The sequence below is a fragment of the Lithobates pipiens genome, unplaced genomic scaffold (assembly GCF_037356315.1).
Source record: "Lithobates pipiens isolate NorthernLeopardFrog02 unplaced genomic scaffold, aLitPip1_a1.2 Scaffold_16, whole genome shotgun sequence".
In the NCBI taxonomy this organism is placed as follows: domain Eukaryota; kingdom Metazoa; phylum Chordata; class Amphibia; order Anura; family Ranidae; genus Lithobates; species Lithobates pipiens.
In genome coordinates, this window is record NW_027507748.1 from 540,203,923 (window position 1) to 540,231,759 (window position 27,837).

The 27,837-nt window shown below is 41.6% G+C and overlaps 1 protein-coding gene across 3 annotated transcripts in view; it reads right to left on the reverse strand.

Annotated features, from left to right (window-relative positions):
* Positions 1 to 21,613: 21,613 nt before the first annotated feature.
* Positions 21,614 to 27,837, reverse strand: part of NCKAP5L (NCK associated protein 5 like) — a 117,378-nt gene continuing 111,154 nt past the window's right edge. For all 3 annotated transcript variants that reach the window (XM_077483304.1, XM_077483302.1, XM_077483303.1), the window contains 2 exons: positions 25,679 to 25,794; positions 21,614 to 22,876 (listed from right to left, as the gene is read on the reverse strand). In XM_077483304.1, coding sequence (XP_077339430.1) covers positions 22,646 to 22,876; positions 25,679 to 25,794 — 347 coding nt within the window. In that variant the 3' untranslated portion in view covers positions 21,614 to 22,645. The remainder of the gene's footprint in view (positions 22,877 to 25,678; positions 25,795 to 27,837) is intronic.

Below are 27,837 nucleotides of genomic sequence, written 5' to 3' on the forward strand. Positions count from 1 at the left end.
AACAGGAACAAGGGGAAATCTTCCAATGGGGACACTTTTTTCTAGTGGCTGCCAGGAGCTTCCCTCTTTCTTGTGGCTATGTGACAGGAATTCAAGGAAAATCTCCCTAATGGGACACAGAAGACAAAAAAAATAAAAACTGGGAGGGGGTTATAACCCTTCCTTATTTTATCCAAGAAGAAAAAGATTCTTATGTGTACAGTGGTGGAAACAGGCTCCTTTTAAATCTTAATCATTAGCTATGTGCTGCCACCTTCAGGTGAGAATAGTGACAAACCATCCTGCGCTCATCAACCTTAACCACTTGAGCTCTGGAATGTTTTAATCCCTTCATGACCAGGCCATTTTTTTGCTACTCAGCCCTGCGCTACTTTAACTGGCAATTGCACAGTCATGCAACACCGTACCCAAATGCAATTGATATAATTTTTTTTCCCACAAATAGAGGAGCTTGTTACATGTTACACTAGGGTTGCCACCTCATCCCTTTAAACCCGAGGCTAATTAAATGCAGCTAGGGCACCAAGTGAGTTTAATTACCACCTTAATTAAGCCACAGAACCTGTGTAATTATATGCCTTTGTGTTTAAAGGGATGAGGTGGTAACCCTATGCTACACTGATAGGGTGTAACTTGCTCCTATGCACCTGCCTCCAGAGCTCCCTTCTCTGTGACAGTGGATAGGGGATCCTCTCCCCAGATCAGCTGTCACATTTTGAAAATAGTAAGGAATCTGTGAATGACTAAACTACAAATCCCACCACCGCCATGGCAGACAGACTTGTAATATAAATGAATTGCAAGCACACTGACCGCCATGGCAGACAGACTTGTAATATAAATGAATTGCAAGCACGCTGATCAGCACACTCCTAGTTCACTTACACTGCCTACAGCCTAGTCCCAGGAAGGAGCGTAGTTCAGTAACAGTCTTTGGGGAGTGCCAGTACCTTAGCTGGGTCTCAGAAAGCTCCTCTAGCTTCTTAAATATGCCCTAAATACTAAATACTTTGTCTCTTTAAGTGGAATTTACTGGGTTTGAGTTTAAACCCATACTGTGCTAGTCAGCTGAACACCCAGTCCAGGTGCTTGATGTGATCCTCAGAGGTCTTGGAGAAAACAATGATATTGTCTAAGAAGTAGACTAGCACCTTCTCAAAGCTGAAGTCCCCCAGGCATTGCTCCATTAGGCACTGAAACGTGCTGGGGTTATAACTCAGACCAAAGGGCATACAGTAGTTCGAAGCGTCCCAGGGGTGTGACAAAGGTAGCTTTTTTTTCAATCTTGACCTCTACTAGGACTTGCCAGTAGCCACTTGCCAAGCCAAGGGTGGAGAAGTACTTGGCCTAGCCCAATACCATAAATTACTCCTGTACCCGAGGTAATGAGTAGGCATCCCATGAGTAGGCACCTTCACCTTTAAACACTAGTCCTGGATGTTATCTTATCAAATTATAATTACCTCATCATCGACCGATTCCGTTGCTCTCATACCCAAATATTTCTATGCATAGGGGGATAGTGTATATAAATAATTGACACAACACAGATTGCTTCATAATCTGTTCCGATTTATTATGGCTCAGACAGGATGTAAAGTATAAATGAAAGATGGGCATCACCAACCATCTTCCACAAATAATGGGTACATGTTTAAAATGACAAATTTCCTTTTAACATCCATTCAACCAATCATAGTAATTTATTAACTCTTTACATCTCTGTATCTAAGCAAACTCATTATGTCACATTATATTATGTCACCTAGACAGATATAACTCCAGAGTATGTAAATATGTTGGCAATTGGATAATTTCCAGTACAGACAAAGTCTCACATCCCTTGTATCAAATTTGAAGAAGAAAAAGGAGAAGAATCTCATGCAAATATAATGTGATTTTAAACTGAGACAATAAGTCGGTGAATAAGGCGAGCACCAACAACATCCGATTTAAAAAATCTATAGTTTATTACATAGTATCAAAAATAGAATTCATGATTAAAAAAACACATAATTATATTACATAAAAAGTATACCATAGAATGATGCTTAACATCTGAAATCAAAGAAGCATTGACAGGCAGGGAAACCGACATGTTTCGCAGATTAAATTAAATAAAAAAATTTAACCCATAAGCAATTTAGCTATTTTCTAATATGTATTATATTTTCTTGTTCCTGTGGATGTTTGATAATATATAATAATGGCCTGTTCATATATTTTTATATTTTATAAAATATAGATGAAATCAATGATCTGTGCATAAACCCCGATGAAGAAATCTGCGAAACATGTCAGTTTCCCTGCCTGTCAACGCTTCTTTGATTTCAGATGTTAAGCATCATTCTATGGTCTACTTATTATGTAATATAATTATGTGTTTTTTTATCATGAATTCTATTTTTTATACTGTGTAATAAACTATAGTTTTTTTTTAAATCTGATGTTGTTGGTGCTCGCCTTATTCACAGACTTATTGTCTCAGTTTAAAATCCCATTATATTTGCGTGAGATTCTACTCCTTTTTCTTCTTCAGATATAACTCCAGACTATCCCATGACAAATACGTAAGTCCCCTATGTCTGGTTTTGAGTTCAACACAAGTTCACTTCTTAAACAACAATATATATTTACTTGATCAGCAAATGTTCAACTTAATGGTGCAGTGGAGTCTTAGGCCACGTACACACGGGCAGACTATCCGTCCAACTAAGTCCGTCAGACAATCCGACAGACAGTCCGTCCTACTTTTGAATGAACGGACTTGACCACACACGATGAACAGACAGTCCGCTGAAAGCTTGCGCGATGACGTGTACAGCACGTACGACGGGACTAGAAATACGATGTCCAATACACTGCAATGCAACCTTCGGCGTGTAAATCCTTTCTGGGCATGCGTCATACTTAGTCCGTCCAACTTGCCTACTCACGAGCGGACTGTCCGCTGAAACCAAGTTTGGACGGACAATATTACGGAAATTCCGAAAGACTTAGTCCGCCAGACTGTCCGCTGAAAAAGTCCGCTGAAGCCCACACACGAGCGGACTGTCCGCTGAAACATGTTTCAGCGGACTAAGTTGGACGGACAATCCTCTCGTGTGTACGCGGCCTTCGATTGCAAAACACAATCTGAACATAAGGGGGTCTTTTTACATGCTCCTTTCAGCAGGCATTTAACTTGCAGTAGTCTACGCAAAACCACAGACTTTCATTATTCTTTTGCACCAGAACCATTGTAGCAGCCCATGGTCTACCACTCTCTTGAATCACCCCGCTCTGTAGTATGCTGCAGAGCAAGTCCTTGACCTCCTAGCATAAAGCTGGGGGAATATGACCATATCGCTCCTGAATAGATGGAGCATCCATATGGATTAGCTGATCAATGGCCTTGGTGTAGTCATAGTCGTCTAGGCTGGTGCAAAAACCAGTAGATGCTTTTCAAACAGTTAGTGAAGCAGTATTTGTTGCGGTACAGCAGCTGTTCTGTTCCAGCAGCAACCTGTATTTTGACTCATCCAATAAAGACATGGCTGCTTGTAGTGAAGCAAAAATGGCTTCTACTCCAAGATGTAGTGACAGGGCACTATGTACAGGTCTGCTATGATGACATGGTTAGTTAGTGAAACCGGTGTTGTCCCCAGGTTGATGAGCTGCACCAGGATCTTTTCATTTGTGAACTTTAGACAAAGTGCATTCAGCTAGCCACTCCCCTGGCACCACCACGCCTTGTGGGGTTCCACTATTACTGTGGTCCCTTAAAGATTCTTGTGTGCCCTGATGGGAAGAGACCAGACTACCTGTTGGAAGGGGGCCAGCGGTAGTTTTTGCTTGAGTGGTGTGCAGGCGACTCCCACTTGTTTGGCCTGTTTCCTTGGTGCCCTCTGGTGAGCTTTGTATGCTCGTATTAATATTGAGCCACAAAGTTCGCAGACCGCAGCCCACAGCCCACAGCCCAGCACACCCTGGCAAGAATGTTGGAACTTGGCCAGTAAGTGGGGCAAGTCCAGGTCCTTTAATGCATTAATGCCCAGAACAATAGGCACTGCTGAGCTTATTGAGCTGCGAGTCACCACTACTCCTACATTTCCGGTCCTCCTCTGGATCCCTCCATAAACAAGCTCTCACTCTTGGGGGGAAGAGGCCGAATTTTGTTTGAGTGAGGACAGTTCTTGTTTCAGAGTGGCCACCTCCAGGGCAAGTTTCCTTAACGTTGTGTGTATGGCTGACAAGGGTGAGGGGCTAGGGCCTCCTCTTTCGTGTGCGACGGGTCAAAACGTTTTGTCACTGCCACATCTTCCTGCTTCTGCAAAACTGCGTTCACCACAACATCATGAAAAGAAATGGTGGGCTGTGCTCTGATTCATAACTGAAGAGCCCTAGTAATTGGGTCAGCCTTCATTCTTACTACAAACTGGAGCCTCAGTTGATGGTCTGAGTCTGTGATATCGACACAGCCGCACACATCCCTCTTCTCCAGCTGTTTCTCAGGTGATCTCAGATGTGTCGATAGTGTCTGTCATGAGGGGCAGAATGTGGCCTGGCTAGTCTGTACCCAAATGGTAATGGGTGTTCAGGAAGGATGTTGTGTGTCCCTATTCTTTCCCTACTAGTCTGGAACTTTTTATTTTTTTTTATTTTTTAGAAGCACATTATTATAGCCGGGGGGTTCTAATTGGCTTAAAAAAAGTTTGGGTTTGGGGCACAGAGCACTGTTGGGTGACAATAACAAATTAATATTCTCTATTGTTTTCCTGATTCTCCACTCGGCTCAAAAAGCAGGAGAAGCGATCCTAGGAAGGAGGAGACACAGGATGAAGCCGCTGCCCAGAGGAAGCCTGAGACCTAGATGGGGTAAGTGGGGGGGAGGGGGGGCGATCAACCTACTGGGGGGGGGGGTAGATATTGTGCTTGGTCCAATAAGCCTGACCTGACTGAACCAGAAACACATCTACTTACATCTGGCCACCCATACAGATACATTGCAGTCCTTTTTTTTAATCCATCAAATCATGAGTCAAAAACTGACTGATGGATCGCAAATGTGAAAGAGGCCTGCACCTGAATAGAGAATACAGCTTTTTAGTCTATTCTAGTTAAGGGTCATTTGTAATAAATCTGCGTTCACATAAGAGATGATCTGTGAAATTACTCCGTGTGCATGTAACCTTATGCTTATGTGTCGTTGATCACTTTTTTCTGTCAACGGATTAAAGAAAGAAAAAAATCTGTTTTAATTGTGCAAATAAACTGATGTACTGTAATTACATTGTTCTTGTAAAGCACAACAGAGACAGTAGAGGGAGCACTTGCTGCATTCTACGGCCTCTTTCAAAATGAATTTACGCAATGTTGATGCAATCAAAGTCACATTCTGCTCAATCAGATGTCATTCAGACAAATACATGCAATATCACACAGAACTAAAGTTCCCAGTACATCCCACCCAATGAATATTATAATACTTAATTTTTTTTAACATACACCCCACTTTTAAGTACACAATGTGGTTTATTTACTAAACCTGAAAAGTGCAAAATCTGGCTTCCTTCTGCATAGAAACCAATGAGCTTCTAACCCCAGATTGTTCAATTAAGCTTTGGTAATAAAACCTGGAAGCTCATTGGTTTCTATGCAGAAGTGAGCCTTATTTTGCACTTTCCAGCTTTAGTAAATAAACCCCATTGTGTACTTGAAAGTGGGGTATGTCGTATTGGGTTTTGATCAGATTAACAATAAAAATCCAGTATAAATGTAGATATTATAATTTGTTAGGTGCCAAGTTGAATTATGTTTTACTCTCAAAACTGAAATCACAGATGTTGCAAAGAACAAAAAATTACAGGGGCAAATCATTAAAATCTGGAAACGTCCCCAGTGATCCAGATCAGGGGTATTTGTCAACTAGGGTCTTAAGACAAGCAATCTACACTATAAACCAGTGCCAGCTGGAGCTCAAAATTTTTTGGGGGGGTGCAAACAAACTGAAAAATAACCCATCAATTGCAGCCTCACTGTGCCCGTCAAATACAGTCACTGTTCCCATCACATGCAGCCACTGTGCCATCAAATGCAACCACTATGCCCATCAAATGCAGGCAGCTAATGGATGGGCCGCCACTGCTATAAACCACAGTTGAATTGACAGAGGAAGAGGGATACACCTTCATGACCATTCTCCCCTTTTTAACTAATGAAACCACCAAGCTACTCATTCACTCCCTTGTTATCTCTCACCTTGACTCCCTTCTCATAAGCCTACCTCTCCATAGGCTGTCCCCTCTTCAGTCTATCATGAATTCTGCCGCCAGACTCCTCTACCTTACCATCCACTGAGTGTCTGCTCCCCCTCTCTGCCAATCCCTACAATGTCTTCTGATTGCCCAGCGAATTAAATTCAAAATACTAACAATCAAAGCCATTCACAAATCTGCCCCGAGCAATATCACCAATCTTGTCTCCAAATATTAGGCAAACCATCCCCTGCGCTCCTCTCAAGACCTCCTGCTCTCATTGCTCCCTTGTCTCTTCCTCCCACGCTCATCTCCAGGATTTCTCGAGAGCCTCTCCCATACTCTTGAACTCTCTACATCAATCTGTCCAGCTATCTCCTGCTCTGGCTGTCTTTAGGGGATCCCTGAAAACTCACCTTTTCCGAAAAGCCTATCACACCTCCAACTAATCTTTTATAACTTCTATCAGCTGACTCCCCACCCTATTAGATTGTAAGCTCTTATGAGCAGGGCCCTCATAACCCTCTTGTAACTGTACCGTTCTGCTTTGCGTTACATAAACTGTTGGCGCCATATAAATCCTGTCTAATAATAACATGATCCTCACCAATTATTAGGGTAGTGGCACCATCTTAACTACAAATTTATAAAAAAAAAAGTATTTTTTTTAATGTACATTGCTAACATATGTTCAATTTCCAAAACTGTTCTAGAAGATAAACCGTTGAGTGGTCAGCTTTCGTTATTCCAAACTTTATTTTTTTTAAAGTTGCTTTGATGTGATTTTCACACTTTTCCATACTTGTTGCAGTTGTCATGACATGGCCTTAGGTTATAATATGCCTTTAAAGATACACTGGCATGCTAGTGAAAAAAAGCAGACTTTGCTCTCCTTGTAGCTATTGCCATTGAAGCAGACAGCACACAAAGCATATGGGCACATGGAACACCATGAGTTTGACCTAGGATCAGCCTCTTGCAGCCCCTGTATAGCAGAGCTGTAGTGTGAGAGAAAGAAGCAGTGCAAGTAGCCTATATCTGTTGAACAGAAAGCAAAGTGACAGAAAGATCAGCTCAATACTGTGCTGCTTCTTAATTCATGGTTCAGTCACAGGATGAGGCAGGTCCAGGATATCCTGAGCTCACAGAAATTGGGTTGAAAGATGTTGGCTGTGAGATTGCTGTGAGAATGAGAACATCTAGTGGCAGAAGAAAGTACTGCAGTACTTGTTAACCACTTTAAGACCTGACCTTTTCTGGGTCATTTTGATTACATGCAACAATCAGTATTTTTTGCTAGAAAAATTCTTCGAACCCCCCCCAAACATTATATATTTCTTTCCTCGGCTTCTGTGTTAACCCGGTCTTCTTTCCAGGTTCCAAATCTTCAGCCTCCTGTCCTGATTGGCCGAGATGAGAAGCTAGAAACCGATGGCGAATATTAATTTGTTGAAGTCACAAAATGGGAGGGTGACCACGAAAAACAAGCCAATTAGAGCCTCAGGCTCTAATCGCGTGCTTGTAAAAAAAAGTTACCTAATAGAAACTTATTAGTCCGACGCCCCACACAGTGCACAGCCACACACATAGAATGATGTATTTTTAAATAAATGATAATATGACTAACATTTTTTAACTTTAAGATGTTAAAATTTTTTAGTTTTATCAGTTATATAAAAATAAATGCTTCTATGATTAGATTACACAAACTGGGTGGGAGGTTTCGCCCCTGTGCCCCTTATGGGCCGGCCGCCACTGGTGCAGAATATGGAATAAGGCAGTGTAAGATTAGATAATGTACAATGCAGAATACCAAGTAAGGCGGTGTGAAACAAGAAAAGTATACTGCAGAATACAGAATAAGGCTGTGTGGAACAGGGAACATTCAGTGCAGAATATGGAATAAGGCAGTGTAGAACAGGGAACGTATAGTGCATAATACTGATTGAGTCAACATGGAATAAGGAAAATACAGTGCAGAACACAGAATAAGGAGGTGTGGAATAGGGAATCTACAGTGCAGAAAATGACACAACGCTGTGTGGAATAGGGAACATACAATGTAGAATACAGACAACATGGAATAAGGTACATACAGTGCAGAATACAGAACAAGGTGGTGTGGAGTAGGAAACGTACAGAACGTGCAAATTAAAAAACAAAGTGGTGTGGAATAGGAAATGTACAGAATGTGCAAATTACAGAACAAGGTGGTATGGAATAGGGCAGTGGTCATCAACCCTGTCCTCAGGGCCCACTAACAGGCCAGGTTTGCAAGATAACTGAAATACATCACAGGTGATATCATTTGCTGCTCAGTGATTGCAGTATTCTAGTCTGCATCTCCCCAAGGTAATACATAAAACCCGGCCTGTTAGTGGGCCCTGAGGACAGGGTTGATGACCACTGGAATAGGGAACGTACAATGCAGATTACACGACAAGGTGGTGTAGAACTGGGAATGTAGAGTACAAAATACTGAATAATGCAACGTGGAATAGGGAATGTACAGCACAGAATACAGAAAAGTGGTGTAAAATAGGGAACACAAAGAGCAAAAAACAGTAGGATGCGGAATGGGGACTGCATAGTGGAATATATGGAATAATGCGGTGTTGAATAGGGAGCGTACAGTGCAGAACACACAGCACAGTGGCTAAGTGGTTAGCAATTCTGACTAGCAGCACCAGGGTCATCAGTTAGGATTCCCAACCACAGCCCTACCTTCCTGGAGTTTGTATGTTTTCCCTGTGCCTGCGTGGGTTTCCTCCAACACTCCAAAGACATGTTGGTAGGTTCACTTGCTCCTGCTGAAATGGCCCTAGTATGTGTATGTATGAATGTGAGTTAGGGACTCTAATGCCCCCCCCCCCCCGCCCGATCAGAAATTCTGCCAGCAAAAGTCGGATGTGAGCTTTTGGTCAGAAATTCTGACCATGTGTATATGCTCCATCTGACTTTTGCTGGTAGAATTCCAGCCAGCAAAAGATTGTGAGCAGGTTCTCTATTTTTCGTTCGAAAAAGTTCCTATCCGAAAATGCGTTAGTCTGTATGCAAATCGGACGTGCAAAAAATCACATATGCTTGGAAACAAGTCGACGCATGCTGGGAAGCATTGAACTTCATTTTCTCATCTCGTCATAGTGTTGTACATCACTGCATTCTTGATGGTCCAAAGTTCAGAGAACTTTTGTTTGACCGTGTGTATGCAAGCCAAGCTTGAGCGGAATTCCGTCGAACAAAAACATCCAAGTTTTTTCTGATGGAATTTCTGATCGTGTGTATGGGGAATTCGATTGCAAGCTCCTTGAGGGCAGGGACTGATGTGAATGTATGACATATACGCATATGTAAAGCGCTGTGCAAATTGATGGCGCTACCTGTAATAAATATAAATAATAATGCTGTGTGGAATAGGGAATGCATAGGGCAATATACAGAATTAAGCCCCATACACACTATCAGATTTTCTGCTGGTTTTTTCCTTCAGATTTACCAAAACCATATAATATGAGGTCAAACCTTAGGAGTTTCAATGTTTATGCAATCAGGCAGGCCCTTGCACTACATGGTTTTGGTAAATCTGAAGACAAAAATCAGCAGAAAATCTGATAGTGTGTATGGGGTTTAAGGCAGTGTGGAATTGGCAACACAAAGAGCAGAACAAGGCAACAGGGAACAAGGAACAGGAAACACACGGTGCACCATCAAATACTTTAAACAAAGTAAATGGCAGGTGGTCACAGAGTTGGGATCCAGGGAATGTGCCAGAAATGCCCATGACAAGCAGTGAAACACAACCACTGTGGAGTATGGCAAAGATTAGAATCAGAGCCTGCATACGTAATGAACAAACATGGCTGCCATGTTATTAAAACTTCACATTAATGTGATCACCTTTGAGATGACAAAAAAAAAAAAACAGTGGTAGTGCTATTTTGAAACATTGGTGAATGTTGGAGGGAGGTAGAATTAGAATGTACGTTGTCTGTAGGGAAGCGGTAAACGACATTTTCTCTATGATGTTTTATTCATAACTCTGGAATATATGCTGCACAGCTCTACATCAGGTAGAAAAGACAAGAGTGTACTTGTTAAAATGCAGAAGCGCAGAGCAGATGGTAAACGTAGTAGTACTAGTAGTAGTACCCATACAATCCAAGGCCTTCCAAAATGTTCTCATTTGATAACGGATTCCATTCGTTGTCCCTTTAATGTCACTTAGTATGAATCCTAGGATCTATCTGCATGCGTCTCCTATGAACACACACAAGTTGCCACCAAGTAACCCTGTGAGAGACATGACAGCATTGGAGAAATCCATGTTTCTCTTTCAGAGTAAAACGCTGCAAGCCACATTCCCACACACATCACTAGTCAAGCCAATGCTGCAAGCAAAATCTAATGTAAATAAGTCTGACTGCCATCAGAGGGCTTGTTTAAAAATAAACCTTCTCATGATGCACTGCCAGACCAATAAACAGGTCCCATGAGTGACGTGGCAGGGGCCTGTCATGGGAATGTCAAGGCTCAATGACATCAAAGAGGCAGACGCAAAATCCAAACGATAAAATTAGCTGCCAATGGGGTATCCAACCAGCACAAATGAGAAGTAGCCTGCAGCAAGCATTGCAATTCTCTTTGATGAATCAGGTATACATTAGTCATTGAGCTGCGATGTTACATGCTATTACTGTCATCCTGTAAGTCGATGAGACAATACAAATACAAATACAGGAGGCTCCGTAATGCTAATGCACTAAATGACTGACATTTGCTGCTCAGCACATTCCCACTAAGGATCACAGATATACAGTGCACATGTAATGACAGCAATACAGGGGCTGCCATGGCCGATTTCCAATACAAAATACAACTTGACTGGCTGTTATGCTGACCTCCTGGCTTTAATCATGCAGATCAGGAAAGTTGCAACCCCTGACTGACACCCTTAATTACAGGTCTGTGGATTGAAGCAAAAGAATCATCATGACCGCCATGAAGTTTGCATTTTCAGAAAAGATTAGCAATTGTACAAGGTTTCTCTTAAAAAAAAAAAAATTAAAAAAAAAAAGTTACAATTTTCTCTCTTCTGATGACTGTGTAATGCTGCTAACTTGGATGAGATGAGGTCTTTGGTGTCTTAGCCCTTGTACACACGGTCGGAGAATCTGTCGGAATGAGTCTTATCGGACCGTGTCGTCAGATAATCCGACTGTGTGTGGTATGCATCGGACTGATTCCATCCGAATCTCCGTCCAACCCAATTTTCCAACATGTTGGAAATATTTCCCGACCAACTGGGCCGGACGGACCTAATCCAATCATGTGTAGAGCATTTTCATCGGACCAAGTGCCACGCATGCTCAGATCAAATTCCTACATCAAAGCTATTGGCTACTAGCCTGAATGTAGTCCCATCGTAACGAAATTATGGCATCACGTTCTGAAAGATCGGATTTTTCGCCAACTTGGCCCGACCGTGTGTATGCAACAGTTTCGGACACAATCCGTGGGACTAAATCCGACGGGCAAAATCCGACGGATTTGGTTGGCAAAATCTCTGACCGTGTGTACGTGGGCTAACTGCAGGAGGTGTGCCACAGCAGAATAACACTGAGGTGAATTTATACAAAACAAAGAGGAGCTGCAGCAGGAGGAGTAGCCTGCCTCAGCCAATCATATGAAGGAGTGCTTCAATAAAAACATTTTATTAGACCGAATTCTTGCACGCTCCTAAATATTACTGCAAACGATATATCAATGTACTCAAACAGTGATGATATGGTATAATGGTGAATACTGCAAAGAATAATAATAAAGTATCAATGTGCTCAACAGTGACAATAACAGTGTAAATAACAGCAGTATATGCAATACCTATCCCAAATCAAAAATCTCCCCAGTCGAGATCCTAACGTGTTGAAACGCGTCAGCCTATGCTTGTCTTACGCTTCCCACATTGCTTTTACACATTTTATGTGATCACATTTTGTGTCACATCTGTTTTTCTCTGAGATGTGAATAAAGTTTTAGATAATTTTTGACCTGTACTATTGGCGTTCTTTGCCTTTTTGTTTTTTTTACATCATGGGATTGTTCTGAGCCACTCTTGAACTTCTGTTGAGATATTTCATCACAAGACGTTTGGTGTGGATAATCGCTACCCTCCACGATGGCCACCTTGTAGCCTGGATCATCTGGCTCCGTCCTCCCCGTGTGCTAGTCGTTCTAGCACTTCAAGCCTTTATGATACATTGCTGTATGGTATTTATATCCAACTTATCTGGTAAGAGTATTTTATCTCTCTGAGTTTCACCTGTGAAGTTACCGAGATTGTTTCAAGATTCACTCTGACCACAATTTTGGGCGATTGAATTACTGATAACTTGATTGGACTATTCATTGTGTGGGACTTCCCATCATATCACCACAATTTTGGGCAATTGAGTCACAGATCACTTGATTGGACTATCCACTGTGTGAGACTTTTTATCATATCATCATTGTGGGTGATCCCCTATATGGTTTATGCATTTATATTTGTTTATATACATTGATTTTTGATTTGGGATAGGTATTGCATATACTGCTGTTATTTACACATCGTCACTGTTTGAGCACATTGATACTTTATTATTATTCTTTGCAGTATTCACCATTATATCATATCATCACTGTTTGAGCACATTGATACTTTATTATTATTCTTTGCAGTATTCACCATTATATCATATCATCACTGTTTGAGTACATTGATATATTGTTTGCAGTAATTAGGGCTACACTTCTTTGCTCTTGAATGTTTGAACTTTGAGTGTTAGCTTTTTCTATTTTAGTATTACGCTCCTGAATATTGCGTTTTATTGGGATCCTAGGTTTGAGCTCCCTTGCCAGTCCGGCTTTGATCCATGCGTCTGTCTTTTGCTGTCTTGTCACCAACCAAAACGCTTTTTTTTTTTTATATTCATTTTTTTTTGTTTTGTTTTACTGTTTAGAGGGAGCACTGAAGCCATGGTTGCTATACGCTTTCCAATCATACTGTTTGGTTATGCTAGAAGTAAATTATAGTTTCCATCCTAGGACCTTGTTAATCAGTTTTCTCCCAAAGGAGGAATTCTCGATTGCATACTGTACACTATATGTTTTATCTTGTGCATTTTGCATTTATGACCTTTCATGGTTGTCTTTTATTGTTCTCTTGGAGCATGTTGTTTTTTGTAATTTCTTTAAAAAATGGTAAAGCATTAAAAAAAACTGGTGCAGCTAAGCAAGGCAACCAACCAGTTTCCATTTTTGATTTTCTAAGCTTAACTGAAAAAGCAGAAGATGGAGGGTGATTGGTTGACATACACAGGTGCTCCAGTTCTGATAAATTCCCTTCTTTGTCCTACAACGATGCCTACCCTAAGGTCCCACTCACACTGCCCCTCTTTGTAGTTTCAAACCCTTTAAAATAGAATGCCTACATCTATAATAGTTACATATACATACCCTGTTTCCCCGAAAATAAGACCTAGCGTGATTGTCGGTGATGGCTGCAATATAAGCCCTACAAACTTTGTCCTACCGTGTGTATGCAACACCAGTTTCGGGCAAAATCCGTTGGAAAAAATCAGACGGATTTTGTGGTCAGAATGTCTGACCGTGTGTACAAGGGCTAACACCAACTCTCCTTGTAACCCTCACATTAACTTCCAATGCCAAACTGACCCTCCTCTAGAGGATTTTTCCACCTTTGAGCGTGAATACTGGAATAAGTGCCCCCACTGGGACCTCCTAATCTGATGACAATATAAAATGTGGACATTTTCCCTCAATATACCCTCAAAATAAGGGGAAATTTTCCCAGCAAGGACACAAATATCCATAAAAACTAACTGTGTTACACTCCATAATTTAAAAAGAATAAGATTTTTTTCCATACTTCTGTGGCATTGGCAAATGCGACACACAAAAAAGAAGAATGGGTAAATGTACCCAATAAGGAGCCTCACAATAAAAAAAATTCAGAGGTTCTAACCATTCTTATTCCAACCAGACCAAAAAAAAAAAAGGATTGGAGTCTCGCTATAAAGCCTGTTAAGCAATTGTTTGAATCTGTAAAGAGGCTAAATGGATGGAGTCCCAGGCCTACAGATTACGATAAAGATATGGAAAAATCTGAAAGTTTCTGGGACAGTCAAGTGGTGCTATTTAAAGGGACAATAAACTGTTTGAAAAAAAAAATAATAATAACTATTTAAGTATGTATTTGTAACCTTAAAGTGGTTGTAAACCCACTTTTTGGACTTCTACCTATAGGTAAGCCTAGAATAAGGCTTACCTATAGGTAGTGGAAATATCTCCTAAACTTGCACCGTTTAGGAGATTTTTCACTTGTAGTCTGTCGAAAATTCCAATGGCGCATGCACGGGGAAGAAACTAAATTAAGTGCCGTTTCCTCCCTAGTCTGTGCCGTTAATCGCAGCTCCCGTGCACATGTGCGGGAGTGATGTCACGCGTCTCTGGCGAATCACAGAGCCAGAGTCCGTGGCCTGGAAGGAAGAGGGGCCAGAATATGGACACTGCAAATGAAAAGCCCATTATGTTTTTCATTTGCAGGCTGCAGCAGCGATCAAAAGAGGAAGTAAAACCCATCAGGATTTACTTCCTCTAACTAAAATATTGCTCTCAGCTCTCTTCCTTTTTTTTTTTTTTTTTGCTGCACCGATTCGACTTCCTGCAAAGGGGGTGGCTATGTTCACTTTCCATTGTCACAATGCATGTAGGAATGTAGCTACTTGCTCACACCCAAGATGGACTATGGTCCCAGGCCTGATTCACAGCTATGCAGGTTGCAGTTTGCATATTAGCGATGCATTTTGCATTTTTCGATACATGCTTTTGATCCATTGAAGTCTATGGAACCAAAAACCAGAAGAAAAAAAAGTCTGTGGCCCTTTCCATAAAATGCACAGATGTGAACTACATCCATAGGAATCCATGTTAAATGGACTGTAGTGTGTTTCTGCAAAACTGCAAATGCACTAAAAAATGCATAGGTGTGAACCAGACTTTAGGGATTTGTAGTGTGCATAGAGAAGTGCACACGACTGACCAACATGCACTGCTTATGCTTACCAAAAAAGTAAGAGGGTGGGGTTTGGGAACTCTCAGAAGACATTACAAAGAAAAACATAAAAAAAACATTTCATGAAAAAGATTACCAATTAGCGTAAGTAGTGGACGTGTATGGATTATTTTTGGAGAATAGGATCCATTGTCACTTTACTAAAGTTTTCAGCAAGTTTTCTGGATTCTTGTAAGAAACAGCAGATAGGAACTAGTTCAGAACAAATTACTGTATTAACATACAAGGACTTTTTTTTTTTTTATCAAACAGCTGCTGCTCTCAAGATCCTGAATCCTGGCGTGAGTGTTAAATGGCCAGGTCTGTCTAATTTGGCCTCAATTTAATGACCCAATAGGAAACAGATTGACCAGCATGTTGCCAGCATAAGCATGAATGCTCTTGCTGGTTTTTGTATGATACACAAAATATGCACAGAAGATGAAACACAATTAATTGAAGGATTACTACATTGCAGGGGGCCGCAAGCCTGACACATTAATCCTCTTTAGTGCAATAGGTTTCTAAGGCATTAACATATTCCACTCCTATAATATCAATACACAGCTATAAGCATTATAAAATAAAGAAATAATCACATGCAAAGTGCAAAAACTCATAGCAACAGTCAGAAGTCAACTCAATCATATTAAACTAAATTGTGGTTGGTTGCTATCGGTTATTTCAAGAGCAGCCAATCAGAAATACATTTTCATCTGACTTAAACATGAATTCCAAACTCCAGCTTGGACCAATGTAACTATGCATACAGTACTTCACAAAAGTGAGTACACCCCTCACATTTTAGTAAATATTTTATCTTTTCATGTGACAACACTGAAGAAATGACGCTCTGCTACAATGTAAAGTAGTGAGTGTACAGCTTGTATAACGGTATAAATTTGCTGTACCCTCAAAATAACTCAACACACAGCCATTTAATGTCTAAACCGCTGGCAACAAAAGTAAGTACACCCCTAAGTGAAAATGTCCAAATTGGGCCCAAAGTGTCAATGTTTTGTGTGGCCACCATTATTTTCCAGCACTGCCTTAACCCTCTTGGGCATGGAGTTCACCAGAGCTTCACAGGTTGCCACTGGATTCCTCTTCCACTCCATGACGACATCACAGAGCTGTTGGATGTTAGATACCTTGTGATCCTTAATAGGGTTTAGGTCTGGAGAAATGCTTGGCCAGTCCATCACCTTTACCCTCAGCTTCTTTAGCAAGGCAGTGGTCGTCTTGGAAGCGTGTTTGGAGTTATGTTGGAATACTGTCCTGCGGGCCAGTCTACAAAGGGAGGGGATCATGCTCTGCTTCAGTATGTCACAGTACATGATGGCATTCATAGTTCCCTCAATGAACTGTAGCTCTGAAGTCCCGGCAGCACTCATGCAGCCCCAGCCCATGACACTCCCACCACCATGCTGGACTGTAGGCAAGACACACTTGTCTTTGTACTGCTCCCCTGGTTGCCGCCACACACGCTTGATACCATCAGAACCAAATAAGTTTATCTTGGTCTCATGAGACCACAGGACATGGTTCCAGTAATCCATGTCCTTAGTTTGTCTTTAGCAAACTGTTTATTACAGGCTTTCTTGCGCATAATCTTTAGAAGAGGCTTCCTTCTGGAATGACAGCCATGCAGACCAGTTTGATGCAGTGTGCAGCGTATGGTCTGAGCACTGACAGGCTGACCCCCCCCACCCCATTCAACCTTTGCAGCACTGCTGGCAGCACTCATACATCTATTTCCCAAAGACAACCTTGTGCACTCAACTTCTTTAGTCAACCTTGGCGAGGCCTGCTCTGAGTGGAACCTGTCCGGTTAAACCTCTGTATGGTCTTGACCACCGTGCTGCAGCTCAGTTCAGGGTCTTGGCAATCTTCTTATAGCCTAGGCCATCTTTATGTAGAGCAACCATTTTTTTTTTTTTCAGATCCTCAGAGTTCTTTGCCACGAGGTGCCATGTTGAACTTCCAGTGAGTAGTATGAGAGAGTGATAACACCAAAATTTAACACACCTGCTCCTAGAGGCACAACTAGAACCTTCAGGGCCCCAATGCAAGAAACCATGATGGGCCCCTCCTCCCATCCGAGCCCCAGGCTTTCATTTTGTGAGGTTGTTCATGGACATCCTCCCAAAACCGTGCTTCCAGTGCAATCAAAGCGGCCCTTTATCATGTGAACAGCTGATCACACGTAAACAGACTTGCCAGGTATCCGCAGCCTTTTCCTTCCATACTGTGTCTGTGCTAGTTAACGGCAGTCCTTTCCTGTTAAGAATGTCAGTAAACTGTTTACACTGATAATTATTGCCCCAATCATCAGTGCGCATCAATGCTGCCTACTGCTGCCAAGTGTTACCTGTCAGTGCTTTTTAATGCCTCCTATTAGTGGCCATCATTTCTGCCTAGCAGGATCACCTATCAGTGTGCCGCCTAACAGCCTCCATCAGTGCCACCTATCAGTACTCTTCAATGCTGCCCATCAATACTACCTGAGTTTTGCCCATCAGTGTTCCTTAGTGCCCATCAATACCACCTATCAGTGCACATTAGTGCCACCTATCACTGTGGCCTATCTGTGCTCATTAGTGCCTCCTATCAGTGCCGTCTGCCTTCTGAGTGAAGAGCGTGTGTCTCATTGAACAGCAGAACAGACATCAGCGCTGACGGTTCTATTTCCCTCTGTCCATCCTCGCTAGCATGGGATGAGAGAGGACACTGCTGATCTCCGTGTGTGCTCTACGGGCAGTCAAGTGTGAAGCTAACAAGCTCACATTTCGCGTGGAGCAGAGGGGAGGGGGGAGAAGATCAGCTGTGTCCTCTCATCCTGTGCAAGAGAGGATGGACAGAGAGGGAAATAGAACTGTCAATGCCGGTGTCTCTATTCTGTTGCTCAATGTGGGACACACTCCACTCAGAGTTGTGTGAATAGCAACCCTGCTGGGCCCCCGACAGTGGCAGAATGCCAGGGCCCCGTCACGAGTGCAACTGTTGTGACACTGGTAATTCCGCCACTGCCTGCTACCCATTCACACCTGAGACCTTGTAACACCAACGAGTCACATGACGCCGGGGGGGGGGGGGGGGGGGCTGGCTAATTGAGTCCAATTTAAACATTTTCACTTAAGGGTGTAGTCACTTTTGTTGCCAGCGGTTTAGAACATTAATGTTAGTGTGTTGAGTTATTTTGAGGGGACAGCAAATTTACACTGTTATACAAGCTGTACACTCACTACATTGTAGCAAAGTGTAATTTCTTCAGTGTTGTCACATGAAAGGATATAATAAAATATTTACAAAAAAGAGGGGTGTGCTCACTTTTGTGAGATAAAGCATACCTGTGGGATGCTTGTGGAAGCTGGTAATCACTGTAGTGGGCAGTGCAACTGCAGTGAACTCTATGAACTTCGAGATTCTGTGCCAAGCGGCTGCCCTGTTGCTTACTGAACACAGGTCACTTGCTTGACACTATTCAGAGAATGCTATGCATTCTCTTACATAATGCAAAATGTACTCTGGTTGGATGAGGTGGAGATTGTGATGTCACAACCCCACCTCTCAAGCTTGTCCAATCCAAGAAGGCTTTGCATTCATTGAGTAAATGCAAAGCAATCTCTTGAGGGTGCCCACAATGCAGCAAGTCAGCTGCTTGGCATGGGACCTGGTAGCAAGTGAAAATTACTGTAGTAGCAGCAACTACTAGAGTGATTTCCAGCTTCCACATAGATCAGCCAGGTATATTATGCATGGTTGCATAGGTCCAAGCTGGACCAATGTAACTATGTAAAAATATCCATACCTGGAATTCTTCTTTAGGTGTATTTATTGGTTGCTATAAATTTACTGTACTTTGTTCATCACCACCCTCCTCTAAAGCAACAGCCAGGTCTTTTCTTTGTAGTTCAACTCTAGTTATTTGGTTTCTCTTGCTCCTTACTACGTAGCTCTTACACGAGAGAGTCTCTGCAGAGAAGCAGGAGCCAGTGACAATGACGTGGCTCAAGGGGATACACACTAACATAGGGTAAACAAATGAACTAGGCAGGGGAAACAAGATCATATTTTTAGCAAAATGAATGTCTAGCAGGACAGGTTTTGCAGTGTTTTTTGGAATATACAGTTGGTGACTGGTTCTCTTTATAAACATCTGTTCAAGAGAAAATAATTCCACTACCATGTTTTGTATTGTAGTCAATTCCCCCCCCCCCCCCCCCGCATTTAGGAATGGTATCACATAGCCACCAGAAATTATGCTTCACAAGTGTTAGGGAAAGTGCTCAAGAGTTGGCTCCAGTAAAGCAGCAGCAAATTGCACAGCAGCTGTCAAAGTCTGCTCATGCCAAGAGCTGGCAATGACAAGGGCTTCCCCAACACTGATGATCTGATCTGTGTATGAAACAACTGTCACCAAGACCAATGCAGCAGAGCGTAAACCCAAAAAACATGAGACTATTACAAGATCCAAAATGGTAATGAAGATGCTGGATGTAGCATAGTGGGCAATGCTTGGAAGCATTTTCAGTAGCACATCCTGAGTCATGGGTGCAAATTTAAAAACAGTCTTTAGCCTGGTTAGACATTAAAAATTATTGAATATATTTTGAAACACTGTTAGAATAACGGAACAAAAGAAAGCTGAACAAAAGAAATGTAACAGATTCCTTCATCTACGCTAAACGGTGCAGATGGATGAACCTCCCACTGCAGCTATTGTAATCAAACAAGCCAGCCGGCTCTCAGAATACTCAATAGTGCCTGCATCTGATCGCAGGTGCTGTATGGCTGAAACATTTCTACCCGGCTTCTTTGATTTTTCATTAGGAACTGGAAACATTTTTCTCAGTGTTTGGCCAGCTTTAAAAAGATTTGTGATCTTAATAAGCCAAAAGAATAATTGCTGCTGTTCTCTTATTAGATACGTGGCACTGGCAGACAATTTCTCCTCCTCTCCCCAGTCAAACACGGTACCAGGCAGAAAGTTCCTACTAATATAATTGTTGGGCTATCTGTATGCCGAAAAGGCAATCCGATTTCTCATTGTAGACCTATGGGTAGCTTAGGTTTTGGAGACTCAGAATCTAAATCTGTGTTTTTAGACATCATAAGGTTGTTTTACTAAAACTGGAGAGTGCAAAATCTGGTTCAGTTCTGCATTGAAACTAATCACCTTCCATTTTTTTTTTTGCCAAAGCTTAATTGAAAAAGCTGAAATTAGAAGCCGATTGGCAACCATGCACAGCTGCACCAGATTTTGACCAATCCTGTTATAGTCTCATTACTATATGAAAAATCGGCCAAACCTATTTTCGAAAAACGAACATTCGGCCGTGAGAGCAAACGATAGTGCCATCATGTAATGACCAAAAAAAAAAAATCATTCAGTGGACATAAATGAATCAATTTTGTGTTCATTTTTTTACATATACCTAGTGAAAACAGTTTTGACAGGGAAACACATTAACCTTTCAATTTACCGTTCATTCGGCAGAAAATTTCCAAACTGGTCCTTTGTTTTTTTGGCTCAAAAATGTCCCAACCATTATCGATTCTGTGCCAATTAACTGGCCAAAAAATGAATGAACTGGCCAAATGACCGAATTTCAGCCTATTTTTTTTTCGTATAGTGTATGGCCAGCATAAGTCAACCCCTATGCGCCAGGCTCTACAAAATCACAGATGCCAAAAAAAGCAAGAAAAAGAACACCTGTGGATTCCATAAATTTTAACTTCCTGTGCAAATCTTAAGCAGTGTTTATCTTTACCCAGATTAGCGCTGAACTACAGAATGCCACTTGAGGAGGAGGTCCTACAGCTGTTGCAGAACTACAAGTCTCATCATGCCTCTGGGAGTAATTGTAACTGCCAGGATCGCAATGCCTCATGGGAAATGTAGTTCCACAACAGCTGGAGAGCCCCAGGTTGCCTACCCCCGACAATGCATGTTTAGGGGATATTCATTTAACCTACAGGTAAGCTTTATTATAAATTTAAAATACAGACTTTAATACCACTTTAAGCAAAACAAGGCTTACTAGTTACAGATCCACACTTGACAGGATCCCCTCTGTTAAGGGAAATGTTCCCATAAGCTTTCAAAATATTAATATATTTGTAAATGCGAAGAATCATTTTTCATAAACCAGTTGGATATTCTATTTACTGATGTTTCAAACAAGCACGTAAATACACCTTATCAAAAAGGTAAGCCAGTTATATATATATATAAAAAAAATAAAAAAAGGACACATACATCTGAAATTTATTTAGATTTTTTATTATTTTAGCTTAAAAGGAAAGTGAGGCAGAAAAACAGTCACAATAACTTATATAAATAAGACAAAGAATGATATAAAATTAAAAAAAAAAATATATAAAGGAAAAGGAGGAGAAAAAAAAAAAATTTGACAAAGAATATTTTTCCTGGTTAGCACCATCTTGAGAGCAACAGCATTGAAATAATAAAAAAAAAAACACAATGCATAAAAAAGGAAAAGTAAAAACTAAACATTTACACAAATAAAAATATATATTTATATAAAACAGCACAAGTATAAATCAAAAAAAAAAAAAAGAACAAAAAAACAAAACAAAAACAAGTAAACAAAAACAAATCTAGGGGTCACGGAAGCAAGTGTCACATCTGGTCAAACTGGTCAATACGCCCTAATAATGATCACAATAACTCCAGATAGGCAGCTGAGAAAGAACTTCCTTCCCAGACGTGCTCCCTGATAAAAATTATTAAGAGGTGGTATTCAGCTTCTGGATCAGTGCATTAACACATAGCTGGGGTACTGATTAGTGAGACTGAGATGTGAGGTAATCTAGTAACCCGTGAAATCCCCCTTCACCAGTCTTCCTGCTGTAAAGGACATCAATTAAGCTGGTGGTATAAATGCATAGTAAAGGGGCAACCCATAGATGACACAACAAAAACGAAATACAAGAACGATTGCAACCTATGAAATAGGGGAGTAAACCAGAGGACCCACCGCAGACTGGGACAGAACGAGGCAAAGGCTGAGGCAACAGTTCCGCAGGATATCAGGACTTTTACCTGTAAGGTCTGAGGCAACAAGACTCTAGTATGTTGCTAATACTTGGGGGGTATTGAGGCTCATGTGGGATGGACAAGGTCTTTCTAGAGGAGCAATATGGTCATGAAAAGGACAAAGACTCCACATAGAATAGCACCCACAGGCAGCCGGTATGGTCAGTCTACATCTGCAGTGTTAATCTAGGTGTCCGGCAGCTTGTACTATTAAGGTGGTGTAGGAATGCGCCATTAGCCTTGGCTCCCGCAAGATGACAGGCTGTCGTAGAGTGAATCACTCAAGGATTCAGAGTTCTCCAGCCCTGTCTGACCCTGCTCGTTGTCTCGAGATTTGGCTTCACTTGTACCCTCGTCGCCAACTTCTGAAGTGCTGGGGGTGCGGCTGCTCACAGTGCCCGGGAAACAGATTGATGGATGGGCATACCCAGACATGTCACAGTCTCTGTCTCCTTCTGATGGGATCTAAAATAAAAAAAAAAAAAAACAATGCAAAAGGTCAACAATGACTAATGTGAGCAAGAAGCATGATTATTATACACTACAGATGCACAGATTCCATTTCTCACAGTATGTATTTATACCAATAAAAAAATATACCAAGAAACCTTTCACTTTTAAACAGGAATGTATATACCCGACATCATAGACTAGTCTCTGCACGTCTGTTAATCAGCGTGGAGGATCAGGTACATAAATCTACTTTAATAGGTTCCCTAGACTCAAACAATAAACCTTGCAGTGTGGGCATAGTTCCTTAGGGTTGGGTTTTAGAGCCCTTTCACACTGCCAGCGCCTGGGCATCGGCGGTAAACCTGCTTTTAACCCCTGCTAGCGCCAAAATAAAGAGTTAAAAGTGCCTGCAAAGTGCCGCTGCCGATCAACGGGCAGGGGTGCTTTAGGAGCTGTGAACACACCGCTCCTAAAACACCTCAAAGAAGCTGCCTGCAGGATTTTTTTTTTCTACGTCCTGCCAGTGCAGCACCCCAGTGTGAAAGCACTCAGGCTTTCACACTGGGATTGCAGATAAGGCTTTTTTCAGGTGCTTTACAGGCGCTATTTTTAGCGCTAATGTGCCTTGAAAGCACCTTCAGGGTGCAAGGGGTCTTAATAGTGTTATGTTGCCCATAAAATAGCAACCTTGTGACATTTTTGACAAGTAGTCATATCTACAACACATCTGGCTATCCATCGTGTTTGTTAGGTTCTGATTAAAAAGGGCGTTTAATGTGGGAGTTCACAATATCAAAAAAAATAACAGAGGACAGCAGAAACTGTCTAAAACCATGTAGTGTAATTATACGATCAAATCCTTAAAAAAAAAAAAAAAAAAACGTAAATTTATACAAAAATTATATACAATCTTGATACTGGCAATGTACACAACTGCAGTGGTCATTTAAATTGTTAGATAGTGTATGTCTTCTGTGAGAAGGGTTTAAGCATTAACAATAAAAATGATCTCATTCTTTTTTAATTAAAGTAATTTTCCCTGAACACAGCAGACGTGGCTCTGCGTTCTCCTCTCTGGTGACAGAACACTCCCTTATTTCCTCAAGGCAGAGAGGAGATGTGATTATCTCTGTCTCTGCTTTGACACAATAATCTTGCTCATTTGGAAGCACCGAGTGCTGCTGCACACTTGTATCATTTATTCATGGTTATCTATTGAAGCTAACCGACAGATCAATTCAGGTATACCGAAAACTCCTCATTAAAGCCAATGTGCAAGTACCTATTTTTCAAACGATGCAATATAAATATATACACACACACACACACACACACACACATATACACATATATATATATATATATATATATATACACACACATATACATATACACACACACACACACATATACACATTATATATTATATAATATACACACACATAAACATACATACACAGTATATACCCACAGCAAAAAAAAGCAAATCTATTTTTATAAAGAAAAGCAGTTGTTGCTCAAACACAGATTAGACAACTGCTGCCCTTGAAGGTCATGAAGCCCACAGAGGAAACTTGTACTGCATGAGACTACCATTGCTGACCTCCACTTATAAAAATGCTAGTTGCCTGCAATGCCAATTCAATGGCTGTCATGGAGAAAGTCTAAAGAGCGCGAGTTCAGATTTCCCCTTTCTAATCTGTACTCTGGTTCGGGGTCAATAACTCAATAGTGAAGACAGGGACACCAAGGGAACTAGGAGGAGGTCAGCAATGGCAGTCTTTTTGTCTTGATACAATGTCAACTCAATAAAGAGTTCAAACCAGTGGCGGTCCATCCATATGGGGCACAGGGGTGCTGCTGCCCTAATCCATGCGCCTGACCACTAATCTACATGCAGGGCACCAGATGCATTGATTTCAACAGGGTCTTTTTTTGAAGCACGCGTTTATTGAAGCCAATTGGAGCCTCAGGATCTAAAGGATGGGCTCGGGGCACACCCACCAAAATATTGAGCACCAGCCGCCACTAATCCAAGCAATATCTACGCAGATAAACATAGGGTGGAAAAGTGTGTGATGGCACATACAAACAACAATTCTTGCTAGAGAAAGTGTACATCTATTATATACATTAGTATTTAGCTAAAGGAAGGTTTATGGCGTCTGACCCAAAAATATGGCAGCATGTGACCATAATGGTAGACATAGATGTTCTTCATTTGGTCTAGATATGATCAGCTCAGAAAACTATATCTAGGTTTCATCAGTGACCTTGCAAATACAACCTTGCTGACCAATTTCAAGGGAAGAACTGATCTATGAACAGTGTATATCTATTGTTATAGAGCAGCCATTCTCAACCAAGTTTCCTCCAGAGGTTACTGAGAGTTCCTTGAGCTGTGGCCGAGCTGGCTTCCCAAATGATGGAGCCTGCATAATTCCCAGTCCAATGCCACTTGACAGGTCCCCGGCAGAATGACACCAATGATCATTTTTTAGCTGTCTGTAAGGGTGGCATTCTGACCACCACTGTACAGGTCATCTTTCCCTCTAACCCCAATTTATTTTATTAAGAGTTCCCTAAGACGTGAAAATTATTTCAAGGGTTTCTCTTGGGTAAAAATGTTGAGAAAGACTGTTCTAGAAAATGAACATTATATGATTACCATCTTATGTCTATGGCCAATTTAGAACGACCTCATGAAAGAAAGAAAAAAAAAAAAAAAAAAAACACTTAAGCTCAATGCAGTCCTCAGAAAAGTACTTTTATGACAGCCTTCCATTGGTGCCGCTTCAAGGAACTTCCTCTTACCTCTTCCAGATCATGCACCCTGGACCGGAAGCTCTCTGCAGAGCCAGCATTGATCTTGGCATTGGGAAAGGTCCAGTTCTTGTTCTGCTGTGGTAAACTGTGATCTCTACTGGAATCTACATTAGAAGGAACCCTATGTTAAGTTTATAGTAGCAGCTATAAAATAATTTAAGGCTACCATTTACACCAGTGGTTCTCAACCTCAGTACTCAAGTAACCGCCAACAGGCCATGTTTTGGGGATTTCTCTTAGATAAAATAGCTGTCCAAAATACCAAACCATTGACTGATTTAAAGCACCTGTGCAAGATAAAAAGGAAAACCTGCAAACATGGCCTGTTGGGGTACTTGAGGACTGAGGTTGAGAACCACTGATTTACATTAACCATATGCAGTACATATCCAGTTAGAATTCAGTATCATTTAGCGAGATCAATGAAAAAATTAACACCTTTTCACACCTAAGGGTAAAACAAATGTTAATGCCCAAGCACAATTTTGCAACTTTGACATGCGTTAGTAAAACCGTACATATCACAACTGCTTTAAATTAGACTTTATATAGTGGGAATTATTTTTTTTTTTTAATTAGCTGTGTATTTCTGATTGCTACTATAACCTACCAGCAAAGAACAACCCAAAGTAAATACTCCTGACGGTCTCAATAATACTACACGTGTGTCTTATTTGTTGTTTGTACCCGTAGTACAGCCCAGAAACAATAGAGCGCATTTTGCTTTTTTTTTTCCTACCTAAAATATACTGACACGGATACTAAATTTCCCAAAAAAGGAAAAAAATAAAAATTCTGCCCAAAATATACAGACCATGACCTTTGACCCAGGCAATAACACTGGCACTTATCTAGATCAAACCTTGATCTAGGATTTTTTTTCATATATGCGTACTGCCCGGGGGGGGGGTTAAAGCAGCATTAAACCCAAAACCATATTTTATATTACAGCTTACCAATTCTTAGATGGGATGGCTGCATCAGTTTCCTTTTTTGGGAAACTATTTTCATCTGATGCACCTGGCCGTAAGTCTGCTGTTTTTTAAAAGAACAAGCTGTTCAGAGAAAGCAGCAGTTAGAGGGTTGAGACAAACTACTTAAAGAGGAAGTAAACCCTGATGAGTTTACTTCCTCTTTTTTTCCCTGCAAAGGTAAAGCATAATGGACTACTATGCATTGCATAGTAGCCCATTATGTGTCACTTACCTGACACAGGAGCCAGAGAAGTCGCCGCTGTCCCCTGTAGTCCGCCGCATCCATCTTGCTGGTGGCGTCTCGCAGCTCCGCCGCTGTCATTCGGCGAAGCCGCGATGACGTCACTCCCGCGCATGCGCACGGGAGTCGACAAATGCGGCAGCTCCATTCTTGGAACTGCCGCGCTCAGTGCGCCTGCGCGCCGCTGTCTACGGCGCATGCGCCGTAGACAGCGGTGCCCGTTTTCGGGCAAATATCTCCTAAACCATATAGGTTTAGGAGATATTGCTTGGACCTACAGGTAAGCCTTAATCTAGGCTTACCTGTAGGTCAAAGTGGTTTGTAAGGGTTTACAACCACTTTAACACCAACAGTGGTGCTTAAAATGGTCAGCTTTTATTTTTGCAATATTTTTATCTTAAAAGCAACAAAACTGTTGCTGTAACTGCTTAAGGGTCCGTTCACACAGGGGCAACTCAGATCCGACTTCAGGTCGCCCCAGGTCGGACATTTAAAAATCAATGTAAGTGAATGAGAGCAGTCTTAATGCACACTACTGAAGTCGCTCAGATTTCAGAAAAGGTTCCTGTACTACTTGAATCCAACTTGTAGGCGACCGGTACCCATTGATTTCAATGGAGGTCTCCTTCAAGTCTGATCTCCGTCTATAACGGAGGCGACTGACAGAATTATAAGCGCTCAAGAGGGAACTCCACACCAAATTTATGAAAAAAATTTGGCGTGGGTTCCCCCTCCGAGAGCATACCAGGCCCTTAGGTCTGGTAAGGTTATTAAGGGGAAACCCCTATGCCGAAAAAAAGGCGTGGGGTCCCCCCCAGATCCATACCAGACCCCTATCTGAGCACGCTACCCGGCCGGCCAGGAAAGGGGGTGGGGACGAGCGTGCGCCCCCCCTCCTGAGCCGTACCAGGCCGTATGCCCTCAACATGGGG